Here is a 27070-nt window from a genome sequence, read left to right as displayed (position 1 = left end):
TGGTTATTATGAATAATGCTACTATGAATACTCTTGAACAAGTTCTTGTGTGGACGTGTTTTAGTTGTCCTGGGTATACACCTTGGAGTGAAATTGTTGGTTATATGGTAATTCTACACTTCGCACTTTGAGAAACAGCCAAATCTTTTCCCAAACAGGCTGCACCATTTTACATTCCCAGCAGAAATTTATGAAGATTCTAACTGCTCCCTATTTTTGTAAGTACCTGTTCTTATCTATTTATTTTAGCCATCTAAGTGGGTGTGAAGTGGTATCTCATTGTGGTTTTGATTTGCATTTCTCTGGTAACTAACAATCTTGAGAATCTTTTCATTTGTTTATTGACCATTTGTATATCTTCTCTGGAGAAATATCTATTCAAGCCCTTTGCCCATTTTAAACTGGGTTGTCTTTTTATTACTGAGTTACCAGAGTTCTTTATATATTCTGGGTACAAGTCTCATATCGTATATGATTGGCAAATATCTTTTCCCATTCTGTGGGTTGTCTCTTCGCTTTTTTGATATTGTCCTTTGAAGCACAAAAGTTTAAAATTTTGATGAAGTCTAATTTATGTTTTTGTTGTTGTTGTTGTTGTTGTTGTTGTTGTTGTTGTTACATGTGCTTTTGGTGTCATTTCAAGAACCCACTGCCTAACTCAAAGTCATGAAGATTTACTACCATGTTTTCGTCTAAGAGTTTTACAGTTTTAACTCTCACATTTAGGTCTATGACCCACTTGAAGTAAATTTTTATGTATGGTTTAAGGAAGAGGTCCAACTTCATTCTTTTGCATGTGAATATCCAGTTGTCCCAGTCTCATTTGCGGAAAAGACTGTTCTTTCCCTATTGTCTTGATACCGTGGTTGAAATCAATTGACCATAAGCGTGAGGTTTTATTTCTGGATCTTCAATCTATATGTCTATCTACACACCAGTGTCACACAGTGTTAATTACTGTATTTTTGTAGTTTGTTCTTTTCTCCAACTACAGTTTTTTTTTAATAAAGAGAATTACAAAACATGGAAAAATCAGCTCAGAAAGTCCACTTACTTCTTTAGTAGATCATTTTTTGACATAGCAACATCAACTTTAAATATTATTACATAAAGCATGATGGAGAAAAGAAATTTTGCTTTATAGTTAGAAAAGTCACAATAAAACTTGCCAAGAAAAAACAAGCCATTTTGAAAATAAACATAGTCCATGCCAAACTAGTATAAAATGAAGCCAGGAGTCTTCAAAAGGCAGAAAAACTTTCTTCCTAATATTTTCTCTCCTTTTTATGGTTTGTAAAATTGAGAGACTCTCAAATTCAAAGGTTGCTGAGCTGTTCTGATTTGGCTCTTTTGGAATCTGTTTTTTCACCACTCTTGTCCTTGGATTTATCTTCTTCCTTAACATCTACTTTTTTTTCGTCCTCAGTTTCCTTCTTGTCTTCTCCGGGTATAGTTTTCTTTGCTCTTTCCTTACGATAACCACATTTCTATGACCTCCTTTTCCTTCATCCTCAGAATCCCTCATCACAAGCTATCTGTTTACCTGGTATTCAAATAGAAATTCTCTTGTCTGAATCTTCTCCATCCTTATCGCCACTGTCTTCATGAATAGCATCTTCTGGAATAGCTGGATGCCAGATGCATGAGGTACCATGTGTAAATTTTCAAATAAATGCTGTTTTATCTTTTCTATATATTCTGTAGTGTTCTGGTCTGTCATGTTTGAAGGACTATTATGCAGTTTGCAGTCTGGTCCAAAATACTCAAAAGTAATCATTATATGGCAATTCACTGGGAACCTCACAACTGAGGGCAACTGCAGTCTTGTATGTCCAATATTGAGCAACATTACACAGATTGTCTATCCATATCCCCCAAGCATCAGTAATAGTATACTGAAAGTTTTTACCACTTCTACACATTTAGCATGACCTTTGACTGTCAGATGGAAGCAACCAAGTCTACCACCAAACAGTGAGTCTGCACCACACTGTGACACCACAGCACTAGGCCGATACATCTCCATCACTTTTAGGATAAGAGGCTTATATAACTTCTCATGACTCATCATCCATACCATCTCTCAATGGAAAATTGACAGCAGAGTATTTGCCTTCTTCTGGACCAATATCCCTCAAGTCTCCTGTTCCAGGTAAGTATTCCCCATATTTATGGAATAATAGTCATTACATAAAAAGCTTCTTGAGCACCATCACCATGATGAATATCAATAATAATATATAAGCACCAGTTGACAAAATTCAGTCCATCAAACTCTGGGCAATCATCTCCAATACTAAATTTCTGCATCTGCTTACTATAGTCAGACATGTTATCTGGTCTTACTGAATGTAAACATTTGATGTATTCATCACTGTGATATTTTGTCATTTCTTCAGCAGTGGTTTTATGGGGATTGTGTATTTCCATTTTTCTTTATAAGTCATAATTTAGCAGCAAGTTACAGGTCATGAGGATTCTGAGGTTTCATGGGCTGACCCTGTCCATAATAATAATTTCTAGTATCACCATCATAGTAGTAGCTGACTTTCTTCTCGTCACCTCCCTAACACTAGGCCATGGACTCCCAGACCACAGCTGGTTCCCAGCTCTGACTCCTCCTGCTTCTGCTGCTGGGCCTCAACCCGACTTGGGGGTGGCAGTGCCGCGGAGAAGGGCAGGCTGGCGGATGGAGAGAAAACAGTGACAGGAGGGCTCAAGAGCACCTAGTATACACAGTAAAGTATTGACAGTGATTATCTCTGTAGAGTACATTTATTGATTGATTGATTGCTTGCTTTTCTGCATTTTCCATTTTTTACGTTGAACACCTATTATCATTGTAATTAGAAGCAAAACATATCAACCGTTATTTTTGAAAATACTAATCAAATGATTGGATAACAAGGAAAAAAATATTTGCTGAGCAATCCTACGTTATTTTTATGAACTTATGGGAAATAGCAACTGGGAGCCAACCAGCTACTGCGCAGAGGCAAGGGTATATGGAGCTCTGAATTTCAGAGGGGAACAAGATAAACTGGCCAAGGTCTTTTTGATGGCCCCTGGCTCTAAGAATCAGAAAATTAATAATGGTCAATAGCTTACAAAAAAGAAAGGAAATTGTACATTTTGTTTTGGAAAAGTCTATATTACAAAGGTGAGATCAACAAAAGTTTGCAAAAGCAAATTCCTTTGTCATCTGGTAATACATGATATCTGATTGACTTCCTTTGGTTTCTTTAAAAACCTGCATTGTACTCAATTACCAAACAACAAAATAGTTCCTGGATGACTTACCTGATCTTACTGGTGTACAGACTTAAATGGCTTCCACCCAATTTGGAGAGTTCTAACAATTTGATTTGATTGACTTTGCCATCACCAGTGAATTACTTAGTTACACCATAAACTCAGTGAAGCTAAAAACTGTCCAGAATGTGCATGTGTATGACTTGGGTGGATTATTTGTATTTACGATGGAAAAAAGGCACAAAGTATTCTGTTTACCTGAAGCTGCTATTTTTATCCAAAAAGGGTCCTGGATCAAACTTCTCTGGATTGGGAAACTCCTTGCAATTGAAAAAAACTAAAGACAGTAATGCAATACAGTGGTGCCCTGGAACCAAGAAATGGAGAGTGGAATGTTACTTTATCACACTTATTCTTGGTTCATTAAAAAAAAAATCTAACATTCTTAATTATAGTGGACTGAAAAGAACTGAGCACTCTTTTTTTTTTTTTTTTTAAGATTTTACTTATTATTTATACAGAGAGACAGCCAGCGAGAGAGGGAACACAGCAGGGGGAGTGGGAGAGGAAGAGGCAGGCTCCCGGATGTGGAACCCGATGTGGGACTCGATGTGGGACTCGATCCCGGTACGCCGGGATCACGCCCTGAGCCGAAGGCAGACGCCTTAACGACTGCGCTACCCAGGCGCCCCCAGAACTGAGCACTCTTAAACTAGCCTAATGGGCGGTTGTCTAGAGTTATGGCTATTTTACACACGCTCTCATACATTACCTTTTACTGAATAATAAGATCGTTGTCAGTGGGAAGAGCAATATTATGGTCAATGTGCAATAATCAATTGTTGAAAAACTAGGGTTTGCAACCTATATTGTCTAGACAATGAACTTTAATTGCCCCCTCAAATTGGGAGCTTACATTTCACAATTTTTTTCTTTCTGAATCCAGCTGTGAATGAAAGAAAATGAGATATGAAATTGCTGAATCAAACCCCACTTCTCTCACTTATAAAATGGGGCTGGGTAATCAAAACAACAGGCTCTCTTCTTTTTTCACAAAAGAGTGTGAGGATTAAATGACAAAATAATAACTATAACCACAATTTATATTGGGTCCTTCACATTTACCTGACACTGCACTTAGTTTTTTAGAAATCTCATTTAATCTTCACTTTAACCATGTCCAGTAGGCTCTTTGTTCATATGGTATAAACAAGGAAACTGACATTCAGAAAGAAGAAATAATTTGAGGTTAGACTTTAAGCAAGTGGCATGGTTAGAACTTGAACCAGGTTCTGATTATAAGGCATCCCTATTTAAGTGAAGCTACCTTTTTCCCTTTTTCCTTTATTTTGCATTTCCTTAAACATTATTTTACGATGATTGGAGTAAGTAATACACACACATGGTATAAAATATAAGAAAATGTACAAAAGGGTGAAAAGTGAAAATGTATCCCCTTTTTTCCTATACTCTTTTGGTCTCCTTCTTGATGTAATCACTCTTACCCACTTACGATATATCCTTTGGGAGATAGCTTACAGATTAAAAAAAAAAAAAAGACACATATATACATCCCCCACTATTTTCACACAAATAGCAGCACCTTATAGTGTTCTGTCACTTGCTTAGTATTCTACTTTATTGAAATAAGGGAATTTCAAAAATTCTTTTGAAATGAACATTCAGGGATCTCCAGTCTTTAAATATCACAAATCCTGCTATGCTGGATATTCTTACTTTCTTACATTCATGAAGGATAAATTCCTAGTAGTGAAAGTGCCTTTTAAATTGTGTTTTGAATTTTGATGAATACTGCCACATTGCCTTCCATATAGGTATTTTACAGTTTACAGTCTAACATTCTCTGTGTATTTATTTGAGCCACCAAGAATAAATTTTTGTGTAAGATGTGAGGTAGGGATATATATTTTTTCCAACTCCCCCAAAGTTTTCTGAATTCTATTGAATAATCCATATTTTCCCTCTAGGTTACGAGGAAAAAGGTACCTTTATCATGTACTAAGTTTCAATATAGAATCCAGTTTATTTTTATACTTTAATTGATCTATTAAAGCTATAGTACTCAGCTTCAATAACTGTAATTTTAAGATTTTATAATTTGAGAGAGAGAGAGAGAGCCAAGTGGGGGGCAGAGCAGAGGGACATGGACAAGCAAACTTCTCATTGGGCGTGAAGGTGAATGTGGGGCTTGATCCCACGACCCTGAGATCACAACCTGAGCAGAAATCAAGTCAGACACTTAACCAACTGAGCCACCCAGGTGCCCCAACAACTGTGACTTTATATTTTAACACTAGGTAGAGCTATTGTGACTATTCTTTTAAAATTTTCCCTATCAAATTTTGGATGGTAATTTAGTTCCAAAAAATATCTGGTTGATATTGAGATCTCATGAAAGTATAGATTGATTTTGGGATAACTGCTATCTCTTCCTTCCCACAGAATAAGTTAATTTATTAAAAATCTTACATCCTCTCTTTTAAAGTTTTTTCTATAGATCTTGAAATTTCCTGTTTATTCCCAAGTATTTTATCCTGGTTTTTATTAATAAAAACCTGGCCTCATTATATTTTTTTAAGTTTTATTTTATATAGGGTAGCAATTGATTGTTTTAAAATAATAAATCTGTGGGGCACCTGGGTGGCTCAGTTGTTTAAGCATCCGACTCTTGATTTCGGCTCAGGTCATGATGTCAGGGTCATGAGATGGTGCCCCATGTTGGGCTCCTTGCTCATCTTTGAGTATGCTGGAGATTCTCTCCTTCTCCCTCTGCTCCTCCCTGCACTCATGCTGTCTCTAAAGTAAATACATTTGAAATCTTTAATACATTTGTACCTAACCACAGAATAATTCTATTATTGAGGCACGTTCAGAAAAATTTTCTTGTACTTTCCAGGTACAATTGTATCATCTACAAATTTGCCTCCTTTAAAAATTTTTAAATCTCATTCCCTTTTTCTAATTCTAGTAATGGTAGATAGACTTGTTTTATTCCTGATATTAATGGGGATCCTTTTACTCTTTTATCAATTAGCCTGATTTGAGAAATGTTTTCTCTGGCTAAGGAGGTATTCATCCATCCCCATTTTATTAAGGCTTTAAAAAACTAAAAATGGATGTTAATTATCAAAACCATTTTTTTTTAAAGATCTTATTTATTTATTTGACAGAGAGAGACAGCCAGCGAGAGAGGGAACACAAGCAGGGGGAGTGGGAGAGGAAGAAGCAGGCTCCCAGTGGAGGAGCCTGATATGGGGCCCGATCCCAGAACGCCAGGATCACACCCCGAGCCAAAGGCAGATGCTTAACGACTGAGCCACCCAGGCGCCCCCAAAACCATTTTCTATACAAATGAGACATCAAGTGATTGCCTCCTAAATTCTATTTACATGGTGAATTTTATTTTTGAGAGAGAGAGAGAGAGAGAATCTTAAGCAGGCTCTATGCCCAGCACAGAGTCTGACACCAGGCTCTAACGACCCTGAGATCATGACCTGAGCCAAAATCAAGAGTCAGACACTTAACTGACTGAGCCACCCAGCTGCCCCTATATGGTTAATTTTACTAGATTTCCTAGTGTTAGACCACTCCTGTGTTCCTGATTATCTTCATTTGGTGGTGGTGTACTATTTTTAATGTGATGCTAGGCTATGTGTTAGTAGACTTTTGCACTGATATTTTTAAGACTGGTAGCTATTTCTGTTTTATAGTGTTTTGGTCAGGTTTGGCACCTTTTCCTCCTCTTCTATTTAGAATTGTTTAAATGTAAAACCCAACGCCTTAATCACTACAAAAAACTGACTACATCCTCAGTGCACATGTAAATGTTTTGGTAAATGCAAAATGCTCTACAAATATTAACTGTTAGAAGAAGCAATATCCCAAATGTTGTGGTATGTGAGGTCCTGGAAGAGAATTTGGGTTAAAGGTTGACACTTGAGGGGCGCCTGGGTGGCGCAGTCGTTAAGCGTCTGCCTTCGGCTCAGGGCGTGATCCCAGCGTTCTGGGATCGAGCCCCACATCAGGCTCCTCCGCTGGGAGCCTGCTTCTTCCTCTCCCACTCCCCCTGCTGTGTTCCCTCTCTCACTGGCTGTCTCTGTCAAATAAATAAATAAAATCTTAAAAAAAAAAAAAATGTTGACACTTGATTACCTTAGAGCTGCAGACACATTTTCTATTCCTTTTTTTTTTTAAATCCTTCATAAAAAATAAGATTTCATGAGATTCTCATTACTGGAAATCACTGCCCCCTATATACATTCTCAGTGAGAGTGGGAAGGGGCCTTGGAACCCTAGATCAGCCTCAACCACTCTAGGAAGGCAGAAATGCACCCCAACAATCACCATGCAGAAATCATTATGCTAAGTGCATAAAAATATGTTGCTGAATGAACCCAATGAAGAGCCCCGTGAGGATGTGTAAACAAGTTCAGAGATGTTAGGTAACTTCCCAAGGTTACACATTACGTCCTCACATAGGCACCCTACCCTAACTTCTATGTCCTTCTTTTCCCCCCACTTCTCACTTTCCTGCATTTCACATTCATGCTTTTGTTCTTTCATGCAACAAAACTGACTGACTCATATGGGCCAGGCATGAGCAATAGATACCAGCCCAAGAAAGAGCAGAATCACAGTCCCTGCCCCCAGAGAGCTGAACACTTGTGAGGAAAGACATTAAACAGGTAAAGTCAGGTGTGTGAAATGTTCCAAGGCAGAAATGTGGAGTGCTGACCTGAGCCTGAGCCAAGTTTAGGGTGACCTGTCTGAAGAAGTGAAGACTCATCAGAAGTTAGCAAAGGAAAGTTGGAGTTATAAGGGGAAAAAAATTAGCCAGGTCGGAAGAACAATATATGTAAAGGGACACAGAGTAGGCACATTCAAGGACCCAGGCTGGAGAGGTCAGTAGGGGCCAGATCACAAAGTGCTTCAATGCACACATCTGGGACTTAATCCCAAAGCAACCAGAGGTCACAACTTCTAACTCACAAAATTCCTTTTCCACAGCAAGAGGCAGAAATCACTTAGTTCTAAATCACTTCATTTTAATACCTACCCAGACCTACAGGATAATTGGTTTGAATTAGTTAAATTTCCCTGGTCTGCAGCAGCAGACAAAGGTACTAAGGGGTTGGAGCCCACAGGAACCCAAGTAAAGGGCTGCTTTCCCCAAAACTCCCAATTACCAAGCCCTGATGCCCAACATCACTGTGAAATTGTTCCAGGAAGGAAAGGTTGAGAGCTGAGGAGAGCAGGTCCAGTCCTGGCTCTTGGACTAACACCTATATTAGTGAAATTAGTTATATCGTATCACTGCCAGTTGTAATTTGTACAATTTGTCCTTCCTCCGCCTCAGTATAACCGCCCCTTCCTTCTTTCTTAGACAGACTCTGAAGGGCACGATGCTCCAGTCTCCCTCTTTCCTCTTCTGCTGCTGGCCACATCCCACCAGGAATCAGAACATTCTTTGTTAAATTCTGTGAGTCAGGAAGAGCGGAAACCCTGCTTTCACAATTCTTATACCTAGGAAGCAGTATTCTGAGAAGAGTATAAGAAAAGCCTCTACAGTTGAGTTAAACTAGTAAATAAACTGGCTACCTAGTTGAAATGGCAAGGCAACCTTAGGAACACCTTAAGACAAGAGAAAAGAATGGAGACATAAGGAAAAAATACAAATCACTGATAGTAAAATAATTTTATTTGGTTTCTTTTTTTAAAAAAAGGTAGTAATTCACATATAAATTTAGACTTCAAGATTACAGTGTATATTTGCCAAAAGGAACATCCCTGCAGGAGGGATAGACTTAGAGCCTGAGCGAGCACTGGGCAGCACACTCCATGGAGAGTTTAAGTGGAAGTAGTTTCTTCACAACTTCACAACACTAGTTCCCTGTTCCTCAACTCTGCCACCAGGGGGCTTGTAAGAAAACCCAAATCCATCACTTTGGGGCAACAGCTTTTAGCTCCTGGGAATAGGAAACATTCTAGGAATGAAAGCACAAAGGTCAATGACCCAAATTTCCCACAACAATCATATCTATCTGCAGCAACAATACATGACAGGTGAAGAGTTTATTCTTATAGTTCAAAGGCTCTTTAAAGGAGGGCTAGAGAACACAAGATCCATTCATAAAGAGAGTGTATATAATAAGCAAAAATAAAAAAGGATTCTCTCCATTATTACAAATGCCTCTCTAATATAAGGCCCAGGGAAAAGATCCACTCAAATTTGGGATTCCTTCCCCATAGAAAGTGTTTGGCACAACCCGCAAGCTGTCATGAGACTGACAGGACTGACAGCGGAAAGGTTTCTGGAAGTGGTCCCATGACTTCTCTGTCTGGCTTGACCATAGTATACATGAAAGGTGTCTTAATAAGCTGCACAAACTCAGCCTAACTATGGGGCACACTGTTTCAGGAAAGCTAATCCAAAGGGAAAAAAGGCCCAGATGAAGTAGGTCTCCCATAGCCACAGGCTAACTCATAACTCACTCTGTCATCCTCTCATGGGAAATTAAATCCCCTGGCTGTCCAGGAAGTCAGTGGAATCCTGACTTCCTAGGGAGGGTGAAAGCTGGAAAACAACTTTGATTTCAGCATCTCAGAGCCAGGGGAAAAAAAACGAGACAAAGATGACCAAAGATGTTAAGTTACGCCGTTCCACACTCTGTAGGCTCCAGAAGAACAATATTGAGGAGAATCAGTGTGCCAGTAACCACAGCAGCCCTAGGACTTGGCCTTCAGGCAGAGGTACTGGGGCAAATAAATGTACCCCAAATCCAGTTTTAAAAATGAAAACTTCCTGCAGTTATGATACAATACTGTGCAGTGAACAGCTAGGAATTATATGCTGCTCCTAGCTCTGGTTAAAGCCCTGTCCCGCTCTTGGCCAGCCAGAGCTGAGAGGTGACATATAAGGAGTTGTCTGTGGCTAAAAACCAGGCACCTTAGTTATGAATGGCCTGGGGCAGTGACACAGACAGTCATCATTCAATGGAGGGGAATGCAGGGCCCTCCCCAGAGCTTTGGTTCAAAGCAAAGGTTTCATCTCACCCAGAACTTCAAGCCAAGCTCTATCTCTGAGCCTACTAATGCAATAACTAGTGATTAGGAATCCCTGGTTGGGTGGCAAGGTACTTATCCCAGCAGGCCACCAATTGGACTATAGGAAAACAAAAAGGTGCAAATAGCATCAAGTAAATCGTTGCTCAAGTGAAAGATCATTTCCTGGAGAACTTCAGCGGACTAGATGCTAATCACACGGATGAATGCTGGGACTGGACCCCAAAGAGAGAGCCTGGGCCCCAGGCGTAATCGGTCTTCTTTACACTTACCGCATCCTGGCCATCTTCTCTGGCCTCCTATGTCTTGAATGGCTGAGCACACATTTTCCCGGGGACCAATGTAAACATTATTCAATAGATCTCAGCTTAGAAAAACACAGCTTGTTACATACTTAATGTCTAACATTCCAGTGCAGGCAGTATCTTAGCATCAGACTTTCCCTCATTCATGAGTACCAGTTCAGAAAGGAACACACACAGGATACTTGATAAAACTGTGGCTGAAAAGACATTTGGGTGCCAGACAACTGGCTCTATCCTGCAATCGGCTGATAAACCAGGGCTACCACAGGAGAGGCAGAACAGACGGAGCACAGGTTCTCTGTGAATCTGAAGAGTCGTATAACCATTGTTCCCATTTAACCCCTTGGGCCACACTCTGATATGGGAGTACATTTCCACCACTTGCATCAACCTGTGCTCTCCTTGTTTTGGATGGGGCTCTCTCCAGAGGGTTCAAGAGCCTCCTTAGAGAGGAGAGAACTTTTTCTTCCAGTCCTAACATCTGAATATTTCGAAGCACAAGAGGAGTCCATGAACATGCTAGGGATGTTGCTGCCAAAGTAGATCTTACTGTTAGAAGCAATGGCCTGGTACCTTTTGAGCTCCAGATATTCCGGGGTCAATTTGTGCTGTGTAGGAGCAAAGAAGAGCAAAGGAATCAGGACACTTTGGTCCAGTAGTCATCTCTCTCTTTCCTGACAAATTTTCCTACTGCTCTTCTGAATCACTACTCAACTCGGAGTCATTGCCAATGATCTTTTCTCACTTTGACATGTGGTTATCACATTCACAGCTGTATTTTAGACTTGAAGTTCCTTAAACAAGCTCCTGTCCTAATGCAGGGAGAAGCTGTTCATTTTTTAATAAAGAAGGATTGAGGAGGTGGGTTTTTGGGAACAATAACAACAACTAACATTTCTATAGTGACTTGGAGCCTATAAAATACTTTCGTATCTACTTTCTTATTTCATCTAGCTAAGTTCAACCTGGAATCAGCCTGGAATCTCTGCAGGTTCTCTTACGAGGTAAACAGGTCAATAGATGAAATGGGAGAGTTTCAAAGGGGCTGGGCTCATAACCTTATAATCAACCATCTGTGATTCTGCTTTTCTTGACCACGTTCTGAAAGTGGAAAAAGATCTCAAGAAATCACCTGGTCTGGCCTCATGCCTCTAGAAGCTGGATGTTTAAACTGACTGTGATGGACACATGTTTGTCAATGAAACAGATCTTTCTCCCTGACACAGGTTTTTTGTTTTTTGTTTGTTTTTTAATTTAAATCATGGTGCCATAATACATCCAACCAAAATCTCTCTGGGCTTGATCAAAACTTATTTCTAGTATTCCCTGGAAAATACTTCCCTCAAAGCCTCTCGGAACCTTCCCTAATAATCTTTTCCTCATCTCAAGTCCCTGGCCTATCCTCTAGGCCCCTCATAGCCCCCCAACACCTTCCACTCCCTGGGTCTATACTCTCTCTGCTGAAACACTGCCATCAAATCTGGTCACAGTGCATAACCAAATTACTTTCTAATGCCTTACTAATATAGGTCATTATCTGAATAGCATTTTTCAAAATGGCATAAAACTACTGTCCCTTTCAGCATAAGGCTAACCTCAATGACAAAGTCTTGATACTTGTGCTGAGCCAGCTTTTCTCATGACAGATTTGGATTGTTAGTTTTATACACAAGTTTCTCACCTTGTCTCCATCTTGACCAAATTCCATTCTGTTTCTATAGAGCTGTGTCTCCTCCGATATGTTAAATTTACTTCTAAATTTATTCTGGATTTCAAAGTACTGACAACTCTCATTCTATAAACCTATCATGTCTTATCATTTCTTCTGAACCCACAGTATGTTGTTCCTTTCTAAACCGAAAGAGTTTAAGACCTGTCTATACCTTAAATCTTGACTCTAGCCTTTAAACCACACCCCTTGGGCAACCTCTTTCTCAGCTCTTTCAATGTTCCGATCTACTCTACAATTCATAATTTATAAACCTTGGTCATACGCTTCCCTTCTCAGAATACCACAGGGGTTCTAGCTGCCTCTTCCTAAGTCCTGCTAAGCAGGCCTCCATTCTCTAAACCTAGATTAACCCGAGTCCCTATACAAAAACTTCACTTACATCACCCAACCTCCTTTCTCAAATTATCACACATAAAATTCCTCACAACTAGAATATTTTTAAATCCAGTAAACAAGCAGTACTCAGGGCATTTGAAAACGGGTGTGTTGCGGGGAACACTACTGATACTTAGCAGGCAAGGGTCAGGGATGCAAAACAGCCCATAATGCATGAGACAGTCTTCAACAATGAAGAAGTATCCCATCTCAAAATGCCAAGAAAGTTGCTGATGAGAAACACTGCACTAAATAAACTCAGCATTTATACAAAAAAGCTATCTTACCTGGGAAGCAACTCTAAATGGACTTTACTCTTCTCCTGTTACTCCTGTCATTACACGAGAAGACCCTCACCTTTCCTGATTACTGAGCCCTGATATGGCAGTATGGATGGATGATTTATGGGGTCTGACCTGTGTTTATGTATCTACCTGCCTTTGTCCTAGCTCCCCATTTTTACAAGGAACTATACAAAGTTCTCTCCCCAATGAGTGTGCAATATGTCTTGATAAGTGATTGGCTGTTTCTAGAGAGTGTGATGGTAACTACCCTTCCTTGACACTAGACAGATCACCTCTACCACATCAGAGCCCCCCCCAAACCCCAGCCCTAAGGAAAACCAAAATCGCAAACGCTATATTATTAGGAGTGGCAGAGAGCCAGTCACCTTGTTTGAGGTGGCATATTTGTGTGCAGCATAATACTCGGCATCCGCCTTCGCCTTCTCTCGGGCCAGGAATGCGGCATCTAGTAAGGAGAACAGAGTCAGGGTATTTAAAACAAAGGAAAGTTGTAATCTATTTCCTCAGCTGGGTCAGAGCAGATTTTATGTTAAAGTAGGTGTCTCTTTCTCCACTGCCTAATATTTTGATTGCTTACTTTATTTTTTTAAAGATTTTATTCTATTTAAGTAATCTCTACACCCAATATGGGGCTCGACCTTACAACCCCAAGATCAAGTCACATGCTCCACTGACTGTGCCAGCCAGGCACTCCTCTATCACTTAAAGGCATTTAACAACATTAGCAGTTTTCAAATTCCAGTCCCCAGACAGACTCTTCTCAAAGGGGAATACTCTTGTCAACGTCGAAGAACTTTCAGCTCATCAGAGCCCAGTTCATTTTCCACCTAATGCTGCTCCTTCTTTCCTCTACCTCTCATCACTCAAAAAGCCTCACACCCTATGGCAGACTCAAGGCTTCAAGTAAAACAATGAAGTCCAGACACGAAAGCTCTGCTCTATTCATTGCACTGTCCCCACCCCCTCCAAATACGATCCAGAATCAGTTAATGCAGAATGATAGGAAGCAGCAGTATACAAGCAAAAGAGGTTGAATATCTGGTCTTCAAGACTGTGAGCTTAGAACATCAACATCTCACTATATGAAGTCAAGGAGTTTGAGAGCCTCTATGAAAATTGGGGCTTCTTTCTTCCAAGGCTAATTTTTTGTTATTTTTTTGGTTGCCAGGTAGAAAAGAAACTGGTAGTGGTGGGGTTCTTATCTTATACGTTCTTTACAACTGGTTATGAGTAATTCTCACACTTGTCTGCCTGAGAACAAAGTGGTAGCTAGTAAGCCACAATTTAAGGACAGAAAATGAAAGGATGAGTTACCTATAGTCTCAAACCAAACCAAGAGCTGAACACATATTGGCAGTTTTTTAAAAATTTGTCTAAGGTATGAGAGCAGCTCCCTCCTCCAGACCAGATTATCCTATGGCCCTCCCGCCTATCACAATCAAGAGCCCAATCTCTGAGGCAGAGAGGCAGTATGGAACGGTCAGAGCCTCTTTTCTCCCTGATGTACCTTCAATTTCAGAAATGCGCTTTTCAGTTTCTTTCTCCATCACCTTCTGCTGAAACCGAATTTTTGCCACCTGTGCAATCTTCTCCGCTTCTATAATTATACACAAAAGACGACATATTCAAAAACATTACTCTAGTTCCAGAAATACTCAGAATTAGCAGCACACTGTCTTAACATTTAATTATGTAAGGTTTTATGGGCTAACTGTTTCATTAAGTTTTATCCACCCAGACTATAAACTTATTCAACAGAAAAAAGGGAATTTATTTCCTAGTTCACTGTTCTGTTGACAGTGCTAGTTTTGTGGGAAAGGGGAGTACAAAAGGTTCCATTCCTTCATGGGATTACACAGCAACAGTTCACAAGCTAATGGGAAAAACGATACTTCATGAAAGTACTCAGAACAAAAACAGCAACATAAATGCATGGCAATACAGAACAATCTCATAAAATGGCAGGAAAAAGAAAGAACAAAGAAGGTAAGTTAAATCAAGAAAGGCCTTCTGGAAGAAATCCTAAAGAAAATAAGGGACATGACCTAGGAGGACATGGCAGAAGGCATAAAGACAAGAAGAACGAATGAAGTCACAATGAACAGTTGATTACAGAGTCAGCTGACAAGAGAAGACAACAAATAATTAGAATATAAAGAAGGCTAGAAGACCCCCATCTTCAGTAACGGAATTTTATATACTCAGGATCAACTTGGTTGATGGTTAAATTACCATCAGAGAAATGACAAGATGAAAATAATATCAGAGAAGTATAACTCTGACTGCTGTTGAACAAAAAAGAGAAAGCAGGCTAATTCGTCTGACACTGTGAAAACAAGCATTGGGGATGAACAAGTTAGCTGCCGCAGGAAAAACCAAACACCCTCAAGTAAACCAGTGGCCTAACCAAAGGATCCAGGACCAGGGAAGAAAGACTCTAATTACACTTTCAATCCAATCACTGCAATTCTTGAAGAACATTCTCAATTCTCCTTTTCAGCCAAAGAGGGTTAGTATTTTAACACATCTTATCTCTGGCCCTTAGGGGAAGTACATAGTAGAGAAAAAATTTCCAAGTGGCTTCCTATTTCCAGAAGATCCAGTATCCTTTAGCAACAACTCCAGCACATACTTCCCTATTTCCTCATTAGCATAAAATCAACCTATACCACACCACCCTACAAACAGACTACAATGTTCAACTGGACTAGAAACTTACCGATAAGCAGAAACTCAAGATTAAACTTGAATAACAGGTAAGACATCTGGAGCCTACACCTAGAACCCAGAGAAACTGTTGCAGTCATACCATTTAACACTGCTCTCTGACGTGCAGGGATAAACCAATAAAGAGCATGAGTAGACTTACAGTTCTGGAAAAATGGTGGAGTAGGCTGAGAAAACCCTTCAGCTAACAATACCTTAAAGTGCTAGACAATATATAACAAATTTTTTTTTTAATGCATGGCTAAGATCATAAGAAAGGAGGAGAAACCCTCAAGAGACATAAGCAAAGGGAGAGCTGAGAGCCGGTACGATGGTGGCCTTGGTGGTGGTTACTAGACAAGTGAGGAAGAGGGACTTGGATTATTGCCCATGCAGGGCCAGGAGATGAGGCCTTGAAATGTTAGAACTGAGACTCCTGTATAAAATCAAGACCACTAGTTGGCTTCAACTCCAGGGAGGCTAAAAAACTCGACCCACCAGCCCAGTGAGAAGTACACTTTTCTCTACCTAGACACATCACAGTGAAAATGAAACACCCAAAGATAGAAAAATCGTAAAAGTAAAAAGAAAAGGAAGCCAAACAAAAATGAAATAATATTGCCAGTGACAAAGAAAAGTAAGTTTCACTGGGCTTAGAACTGTAGGCTAGATTACCATTCAAGAATGAAATAAAATCGTTTCAGACCAAAGAAGAATGACTAAGTATCTACTCCTTCGCCTTCACGGAAAAAAACAAAACAACAACAACAACAACAAACTAGCAGAAAAAAGAATGAACTGCCAAAAACAATGGAGAGGGAAAAAAATCAAGTAATACCTATAAATCAAAATAGATGTTTACTATAAGAATCGATGATAATGATAATAATTAATGGGGGAATAAAAAGAACATTAAACCAGAATACGAGGCAACAATATGTAAAACTGGGGGACAGTGATAAGAATTAAGGCATTCTAAGGTTTTATTTAAGAGGACAGCAAGAATGATTAGCTTTAGATTTTGTCAAGTCAGGTATGCTTATTAACATTTTACGGATATGACTAGCTATACATTCTAGAAACAGAATATAAATCTTCTAATCAAGTAAAAGGAAGAAAAGAATAAAGAAAATCCAGTCAATTCAATGCCAATCAGAAAAGAGAGAAAAAAGAAGCAGAGGCAAAAATGCATGGTAAATAGCACAAAATTAAATGATATAAACAAATCCAAATATAGCAGTAACCACAATAAATATAAAAAGACTAAACTCACCAGTTAAAAGACAGATTCTCACATTGGATAAGATAACAAAATCCAGCTATATGCTGTTTACAAGAGACACACCTAAAACATAATGACATAGAAAAGTTGAAAGTAAAAGGATGGGAAAAGATACATCAAGAAAATAACTAACCAAGAGAAATCTGGCATAGCTATAATATCATTAAAGGTAGACAAAATAGATCTTAAGCCAAAAAGTGTGTCTGGAATAAAGAGGGTTATTACACAATAGGAGCAATTCTCCAGGGAGATGTAATAATCCTGAATATCTTAGTCCTAAAATATATAAAGAAAAAAATTACAAGTCAACAATCATGGTCATAGTGGGAGATTTTAATTTTAACACACCTCTCAGTAACTGATAGCTCAAGAAGGCAAAAATTAGAATACAGAAGATGTAAACGACACAATTCATAAGCCCAACCTAATGATATATAGAGAAAACTGCATCCAACAAATAAAGAAAACACATTCAGTCTTTTCAAGCATACACAGAACATTTACCAAAAAAGTATCCTGTATTGATAAGCCGCAAAGTAAACTTCAACAAATACTTAAGAATCCATATAACAGATCATATTTTCTGACTATCATGCAATATCAGAAATCAACAATAAAGTGGTAGCCCCCTAAAAATCCATTCAATCAGAGATTGAAAAAAATACCTTTAATACTTCATAAGTGAAAGGAGAAATCATAATGGGAATGTTTTTTAAAAACTAAAACTGAACATCAGTAAACTACATTTCAAAACCTGTGAGATTTACCTAAGACAGAACTTAAAAAAAAATTTATTATCTTAACGTGTTTCCATCAGAAAAGACTGAAAACTAAAGAATTAAGTAACTCAAGAAGTTAGAAAAGAACCAATGAGAAAACTCAAAAAAGGCAGGAGAGAAGAATAAAATAACTGTAAATAATATACTTGAAAAGTAAGTGTAATAGAATCAACCAAATAAAAATGCAGTTCTGTGAAAAGATGAATCAAGTATAACAAACCTCTGGCAAAACTGATCCAGGAAAAGAGAAAGCACAAATAAACAATACTAGGAATGAAAAGGGGACATGCATATTTGGTAGAAGGTTTTAAAAGTCAGAAGAAAATTCTGCAAATTTATGCCCCCAAATCCGAAATTTCAGACAATTTTCTAGAAAAATATAACTGCCCAAACTTAAAGAAACAAATACCTGAACAGACCTATAGTTAGTATAGAAATTAAATCAGCAGGCTAAATGTTACCACAAAAAACAAACAAGCATACAAAAAAGCACAAACCCCGTAAGACCAAGATGGTTTTTACAAGTGAGTTCTACCAAACCTACAAAGAGGAGATGGTAACATATTTTATACAAAATGTTCCAGAACACAGAAAAAGAAGAAATGCCCTCCAATTCATTTTGAGGCTAGTATAACCATGAAAAAACTGACAGTAAGAGTATAAGAAAAAAAAAAATTGTAAGCTGAAATTTATGAAATACAGTAAAAATGAAAATAAAATAAATAAAAGTAAAAAATTTAAAGAAATTATCAGCAAGACATAAAGAGATGTATTGGGGTGAATCTCCTACATCATGATCAAGTGGGTTTATCCCAGGATGCAAAATAATTCAGTAATAAAGAATCTATTAATATAATTCACCACAATAGCTTCAAAAAGAAAAATTATATGGTCATCTCAACTGATACAGAAAAAATTCTCCAAGTTTTAATAGCCACTCATGATAAAAACTCTCAGCAAGCAAGTAACAGAAAGAAACTTCACTAACCCAATGAAAATTAAGTACAGCAAACATCACTGGGACTGTTTAAAGTTAGGAACAAGACAAGAATACCTGTCGCCATCTTTCTTTTCAACACTGCACTCTAAATCATAGCCTAAACCGTAAGGTAAGAAGAATAAAAAGATGTGGCACTACAAAGAAAAAAATCAGAACTATCCTGATCTGAAGACAATCTGACTGCTCACATGGAAAACTGAAGAGACTATTAGAAATAGCATTTTCAGCAAACTGCTAAACAAACAAAAAAAATTAAGAGCATACCTCTACAAAAGCAAAAAAACAGTTAGAAAATGTGCCTTCAAAAAAGAGCCTACCTATTTGGTGCACCTGGGTAGCTCACTCAGTTGAGCGTCTAACTCTTGGTTTCGGCTCAGGTCAGCTCAGGTGGTAATCTCAGTCAGGGTCATGGGCTCGAGCCTTGTTTCGGGCTCTGCGCTCGGGGGAGTCTGCTTGTCCCTCTTCCTCCCTCTCTGCCCCTTCCCCCAAGCTCACGCACACACTCTCTCACTTTGTCTCTCGAATAAATAAATAAAATCTTAAAAAAATGAACCTACTTATAATAGCAAAATCTTGAGGAATATACAGGAATAAGAGTTTAAGAAAGAAAGTGCCAGAACTTTAAGAAGAAAATTAGAACACTTATTGGAAAGACATTTCTCATAAATGGAAAAATATAAATAGATTTATAAGATTCAGTATCATAAATATTGTAATTCTCTCCAAGTTGACATGTACAGGTAATATAATTCTAATCAAAACCTCACCACAGCATTTTACAGAACTTGCGCTGGTTCTAAAATTTATATGGAGGAATAAAGAGCCTAGGAAAATCCAAGACAATTTTAGGAATAGTTAGAAGAGTTAAGAGGAATAATTAAGGAGAAACTTGCTCTCGCAAATAGCAAGACTTAACATAAAAAGTGACGGTAATTGAAACAAGGTAATTCTGGAGCACAGACCAAGAAATTAAAACAATATAGAGATCCTAACAACAGAACAAATTATATACAGTCTATCTTAAGACAGATGTGACATAGAAGAAATAACAAACTTTTCAATAGTCTAAAATAATTGGCTTGCTACTTGGAAAAATAAACTGAACTCCAATGTCACACTAAAACCTAAAATAAATTCCAGATGGATTCAATATCTAAACATAAAAAGCAAAACTTTAGAACTTTTAGAATAAAATTATTACTTTGAGTTTGGGAAAGAATTCTTAAACGGGAAAGAAAAAGTACAAATCATAATGGAAAAGACTGATGAATATGATTACATGAAAATTAAATATATATGAATGTCAAAGACATCATAAAGTTCAAAGACAGGCCACAAAGTGAGAGAAGATATTTGCAATGCATAAATCTGGGAAAGGATTAATATCCAGAAGATATGAAGAACTACAAATCAGCTCAAAAAAGGTAATCAAACAATGGGCTAACAGTATATTAACAGGCAATTCACATACCAAAAAACAGAATCCTGAATGACCAATAAACAATATTCAACTTTCCTAGTAATCAGAGAAATACAAACTGAAATTCTGTGATACGTGTTCACCATCACACTGACATAAATTTTAAAAGGTCTAATGACTCTAAGAATTGAGGAGGATATGCAGAAATGGGAATTCAATAAGGCAACAAAGGAATGGGAACTCAAACCCTGCTGAAGAGAAGGTAAAATGGAAGAATCACTTTGCAGAGCAATTTGGCAATACTGAATGTTAGAAATTTGAAGATGTATGTAACCCTATGACCTAGCAATTCTACTTCGAGCTATGTATTCCAGAGCAATGGTTCTCAAACTACCTATGGGAAAGCAACCCCCCCCCTTATTTGTATTTCAGTCTGTTAGGAAGCAATATTTTATAAATTACAATAAAATTAATTACTAGGAAAAATATTAAAAACACAGTCTCCAGTTTTTTATTAGACTCAACAGATATAAAATTACTGTTAATACTGTAAGAACTTCTAAGCACTCATTCTCAATTTCTGTAGTCACCTCATTATGGATCAGAAACAAAAAGCTCATGATAACAGGGCACTGACCGACACCACATGTTGCGTAGCGCTACCATAGAAAACTCGGAACGTGTGCAACAAGAGACACGGATACTGCGGCACTGTTCATAATAAGGAAAAACTAGAAACTACCTAACTCTTCAACAGTAATCTATCAGAATGAACTAAGGTTCACTCACAGAATGAAGCACAGCAGTTAAAAATTAACTAGACCTACACATATCAATATGAATAAAACTCAAAACGATGTTGGTAAAATGAAGGCAAGTTGCGAAATAAAAGTTCGGTATCATTTTTATGGTTTAAGACAATTCTATGAATTGTTTATTATTACATATTTACAGTTAAAATATGGACAGAAAAGATCTACATAAAAACTTTAAGATAGAAGCTACTCAGACAAGGGAGGTCAAGAAATAGGACCAGGTAAGGGTACACAGGAGGGTTCAAACAGATAAATTTATTCTTAAAAGAAAATATGATCTGAAGGAATGTGGCAAGTATTAAGCCTTCATTTTACTATTCTCTGTGCATTCCCGCGTATTTGAAATAGTTAATGAAACACTTCTTAAGCTTTCAGCATCCCAAGGCACAAACGACTGAGAGCCTCAGAGGGCAGTCCAATATATGATATCCTGGAGTGTTAGGGAAGTCCCTGTGATACAAAATAAGCTGTAAGCAATCCTGCCCTACTGTCGGAGAGGACAACACCTATTCACCCAGATAAAACTCACTGCATGTCAACGGCAAGGATGCATACTATAGTCCTGAGCTTTGGCCAAAAAATTTCCCTACTCTTAAACTGTATGAACAAAACTCTACTCCACAGAGGCTGGAGTTGCCCAAAAACCCTATCCATTTTTCTTGTCCTCGAAAAAGCAGTAGCAGTCAAAGACATGGTGGAGAGCCACTTCATTAACTACTGGCACCATCTAGTTTTAAAGGCTATAGGACATCTGAATATACAGAAGAGTTTCTAGAATTCTCCACTACGTATGATGCAATCTTATTTGATCCCATCAATAACCAGTGTCAGACTGACAAAGAACAGGACAAACTCATAACACACGTACTTAAGAGACATCCATTTCAGAAAGAAATCCAAGTACCTATAACAGCCTTTTTCCTCTCTGTCTCAGCTTCTTTCTCCACAACCTTTTGTTTCTGTGCAGCTATAAGAAGTTTTGTCTTTTCAGCCTCCCTGTGAAGCAAAATATTATAAAAATTAGAAATGATGTGCAGTCACAGGCAGTAATTCTGACTCTATATTGAGTCAAAGAACCATTTGTAACACGACCTTTCTGATCCATTATCATGCCTAGAGAGGTGTTACCCCATTTTACTTATAATGAATCTGAGGCTGCAAAGTTAAGTGATTTGCCCAAAGTCACCCAAATATAGGAAACAATTTACATGTTTGAATTTTAGTCTGACCTTTTCTTCTAATTGTATCATGAAAAGGCCTGTGATCTGCAAGTACTCAGAGTACAGAAATGCTTCCTTTGTTGTTAGGCCTCCAGCTAGCCCACACAGCACCCCTGGGCCAATTAGCAAAACGCAACACCCTCTGGGCAGATGCAGTCCCTCAGGTGCATGGCCTGGCACGCAGAATGGAGCTAGATTTCAGTCCCTCCTCAGGCAGACACTCTCGTGCAGTTACCCTATTTGTTGTATGGAAGATATAATTAGGTGGTAGTTATTGGGTGGTGAACTGGGGCTCAATGTAAGGAAGAATTTTCTAAGAATCTGAGCTTTCTAATAATGGAAACGGCTGGCCTATCACTAAGCATGTACAAGTGGTGACTGGGTGACCACAGGGCAGAAAAGGTATAAAAAAAGATTACTATTATGTAGGAGGTTAGACCTCAAGGTGGCTTTTAAATCTGGGATTGCAATAGTCTACAAAATTAGGAAAGATCCAGATTTATCTGAAAAGTAACTCCAATAGTTCCCCCAAAACATTTCCCCCCAAAAGATCTCTTCTTTCCTCCTGCTAAAACCGATAAAGACATAAAATGGCATTCTGGGTACTATGAGTTATTTGAGGGCAGAGAACATATAGTCTTCATGTTTCCATCACTAGAAGCTATCATATTGAAAGCCTAAGACATCCTGAGCCTTCAATAAAAAAAATTTTTATACAAGTGGATCAGATCCATGATCTATCCAGCCTGGCACTCTGTGCTTTATAGTTTTAAAAGAGGAGTTCCTTTTCTACAAATGAAAAGGGAAAATAAAATTCGGTATAACAGAAGATAGAGACTTGGGAACAGTAAGGACTCAGCAGTAAATCACCCCAGGAAGAAGTATTATTATTTCTTGGACCCCCTATACTTATACAATCTGTTGTATTCCTGACTTTTGCAGTTATTTTTCCAGCATTTCAGTTTTCCTCTTAAAATACTTGCCAAATTTCCTAAAGACCTTTTGTTTCTTCTTTTCTGTACCTGTCATACAAGAATAATACTGCCATTTCAACCACAGTAGCTATTCCCCTAACACAGACCTTCAGAACACTAAGAAATTAATTTCATGTCAAGCAAATAACTTCTCATTCCTAGTCAACCCTGGACCCAAAAAAGAGAAGACTACCAGGAGTCAATTCAGGCAAAGCTTCCCAGAAGCAAATTATAAAGATATAGGTGTAATTTCAGATACACAATCACATATAATGGAGAACCAAACTTTATACCAATAAAGTATCTATTCTTACCACTGTAACACAGTGACACAATAGAGGCACTCTCTTCAACCTTAGCAGCTAGGACTCCCTCCTCTATTCGTATTTAATTCAAGATATTCATGTCCAAATTATAGCTCCTTAGCCTTTCAACCACAGTTCTACAGCAAATTGCATCCTTAGCCACTAATGCTGCTCCTGAAATGTTCATATATAAAGAAAAAACTAAGAATAATCTAGTGACTGAAGACACGAAAATCGATAATATTATCAGAATTAAAGTATGGAAAACAGATATACACCCCACCCCAGAGTGTAACATCTCACACATAAGTTTTCTCTACACTGGTATATTAATATGTAGACAGCCCTAAATAAAAATTTGGGGATTCCAAGCATATTACTCACATTAACTCAAAATTTCTTCTTATGGCTTCTGGGATTTTGGGTTTTGTAACACGCACAGCCTAAAAAATAAAAATGAAAAGCCAAAGTATATTTGAAAAATAAATCTTCAAACTAAATCTTCTACTGAAAAGGCTCCTCAAATGAAACTAATGAAACAACTATGACATAGCTGCCTACTAACATGTGTGGAGATTCCACTAGAAAATCTATTCTTCACGCCATCACACCAAGAATCAAAGACACGCTGCTACTTGTTTCCTTAAAAAATGCTTGCCTATGGGAAAAAAATCACCCTATCCATTATGAAATAAACTCCTTTAGGGAAAAGGTTCTCCCTTAAAAGACCTCTAACAAAGCTCTCCCATTGGATACTTTTGTTTCCTTTTCAAGCCTGCAAATCAAAGAAAGAGAAGGAAGGCAAAGTTCCAAAATTTAAATTGTAAAGTAGGAAACAGTAAAAACAAAAATAAAAGCAAACAATGTTCACGTCAGTATATGCAACTTAATACAGTGGAAATAAATGTATTTACCACTTCCTAAACCTGCAATCACTGAGTACTGACTATACATAACCAGCCCAAAGTTGAAGGAAAATACCAGTTAACGGCTTACATTCTTTCTTCCCAGAAAGAACAAAGTCTACTTGTCCTTGTAGATCCTGTTTACTAGACATTTTGTTTCCCTAACCATAGTGTACTTTGACATTAATTAAGATTAGCTACTTGGGAAGTACAGCCTTTTGAAAGCTGACTCTTCTATATCAGGCAACTGATCTCTCAAAAGCTTTTGATTTAACTAAACATCACTCACCCCCCACGTATACTGCAAAAACACACAAAACACTGCTGATCTTAAGAAAGTTTTAATTTCTCTCCGAAAATTGGCTAAACTTTTAAGCAACAAAGGCTTTAAGCACATAACCTTCTTTTTATTTAAATTCAATTAATTAACATATAGTGTATTAGTTTCAGAGGCAGAGTTCAGAGATTTATCGTTCTTATATAATACAGTGCTCATCACATCACATGCCCTCCCTAATGTCCATCACCCAGTTACGCCATCTCCCATCCCTCTCCCCTTTAGCAACCCTCAATTTGTTTCCTATGATTAACAGTCTCTTATGGTTTGTCTCCCTCTCCGATTTCACCTTTTTTTATTTTTCCCTCCCTGCTCGTGCTCTTTCTCAAGCACATAACCTTCTTTTAAGGCTTTTAAAAGAAGACTTTTAAGCAACACAGACCTCCCTACATGAAAGAGAACAGCCAAATCTGTAAAGAATCTGAGAACTATCATAACCAAATACAAGAAATAGTGAAATGGAATAAAAAGCTGGGGACTGTAGTGAAAAAACTCATTATATGCTGAAGTTGAGGCATGTGAGGACATAAGGAAAAACTCATGGAAATAACCAGAAGACAAAAATTTATAACCAGCATTTGTGAGAAATGCCAGATTTCACTATGTGACTACCAGAAATACAGATGACTTCAAATATGTTTTAATATGATTCAGAAGGAAGCACTGTCATTTTGCATTTAATTAAGATACTGACCATATATCTTCTTAGTCTTATTTTTTAAAAAGCATAAAATATGACTGTTTTCTGAAGACTTCTATCTTGCTGTATGAGGCTGAAGAACATACTACATGCTTGACAATCTTGGGAATCTCAGAATTTTCAAATATGTGTAAATTAAGCACCTACTATAATAGGTGCTTATATATGCACATTATATCATAACACATTTAAAAAATAAATGCAAGTTATATCATAACACATTTAAAAAATAAAATGACAGGGCGCCTGGGTGGCTCAGTCGGTTAAGCGGCTGCTTTCGGCTCAGGTCATGATCTCAGGGTCCTGGGACTGAGCCCCATACTGGGCTCCCTGCTCAGTTGGGAGCCTGCTTCTCCCTCTGCCTATGCCCCCTGCTCATGCTCTCTGTCTCGCTCACTCTCTCTTCCTCAAATAAAATCTTAAAAATAAATAAAATAAATAAATAAATAAATAAATAAATTGACAACATATCCAAAAACAATGGCCAAAATACACACACACACAGTGGGGGGCGGGGAGCGGATGAAATGAATATATCTGAAAGTGACCACGGGGTTATAAGCATATACTTTAAATGGAAAGCCAGCATATAATATAGTCACTTTCTTTAATAAGATAGGGAAAAAATACCAAGGATGCATATTTTCACCATTCAAATTTGCCATAGTAGTTGTTCAAAAAAAAATGGAGTAAAAACACAGAGAAGAGCAAAATTAAAATACTGATTGTTATAGAGAATGTTTATTCAACAAGTATTAATTAGGTGCCTGTCTGTGTCAAGTGCTGTTTGTTCTGGGCACTATGGATATAGCAACGAACAAGGCAAGACTGCTCTTGTGAAATTGAAAATTTTAAAGGGAGAAAACACAATAGATAACAAAAACCAAATAAATGAATAAGAAACTTTCAGATAGTTATGAGTGTTATGTGAAGAATTTAAAATAGGATGATTTGGAGACTGGGAAATGGTTGTAGAGAGGAAAATCAAGATTTTTACTTTGGCATAATTATATAAATAAAAAATCTAAGGAAATTCATGATGTTTCAGTCAAGCAAGATATATTAGCTCTAAAAGATCTATTGTATAGGGGCGCCTGGGTGGTACAGCGGTTAAGCGTCTGCCTTCGGCTCAGGGCGTGATCCTGGCATTATGGGATCGAGCCCCACATCAGGCTCCTCCGCTATGAGCCTGCTTCTTCCTCTCCCACTCCCCCTGTTTCAGTCAAGCAAGATAAATTAGCTCTAAAAGATCTATTGTATAACACTGTACCTACAGTCAATAATAATGTATTGTGCACCTAAAAATTTAAGAGGACAGATTTCATGTTAAATGTTTATACCACATACACACAAAAAAAAAATCCAAGGAAATTAGCCCCCCAAATTTATTAGAAACAGTGAATTCAGCAAACTAGTAGCTACACAATAAATTCACCAAGAATCATTTGCAGTCCTCAATGATTATACCAAAAAAAGACTACATATTTAATAGCATTAAAACTCAGTAAATCCATGAGTATTAATTTAAGAAATGAATCTTTCACCTGGTCAGAAATTCTAAAAGAAACAAAAATG

The 27070-nt window shown here is 37.8% G+C and overlaps 1 protein-coding gene and 1 pseudogene across 5 annotated transcripts in view; both read right to left on the bottom strand.

The window, feature by feature from the left end:
* The window catches only part of ERLIN1 (ER lipid raft associated 1), a 62471-nt gene that overhangs the window by 14189 nt on the left and 21212 nt on the right, over positions 1-27070 (bottom strand). For 3 of the 5 annotated variants that reach the window (XM_040624186.1, XM_008705536.2, XM_040624188.1), the window contains 5 exons: positions 23938-23996; positions 21959-22050; positions 14560-14649; positions 13418-13497; positions 8954-11248 (listed from right to left, as the gene is read on the bottom strand). In XM_040624186.1, the coding sequence (XP_040480120.1) occupies positions 11027-11248; positions 13418-13497; positions 14560-14649; positions 21959-22050; positions 23938-23996 (543 nt within the window). In that variant the 3' untranslated portion in view covers positions 8954-11026. Of the gene's footprint in view, positions 1-2415; positions 3620-8953; positions 11249-13417; positions 13498-14559; positions 14650-21958; positions 22051-23937; positions 23997-27070 lie in introns of those variants that run through there. The other 2 variants (XR_572112.2, XM_040624187.1) reach the window with 2 other exon arrangements.
* LOC103658911 lies at positions 1317-2581 on the bottom strand (annotated as a pseudogene).

This window comes from Ursus maritimus, unplaced genomic scaffold (genome assembly GCF_017311325.1).
Source record: "Ursus maritimus isolate PB19 unplaced genomic scaffold, ASM1731132v1 scaffold_7, whole genome shotgun sequence".
In the NCBI taxonomy this organism is placed as follows: Eukaryota; Metazoa; Chordata; class Mammalia; order Carnivora; family Ursidae; genus Ursus; species Ursus maritimus.
Note: the sequence above shows the minus strand (reverse complement) of the source record. Positions and strands in the feature narration are given on the sequence as shown.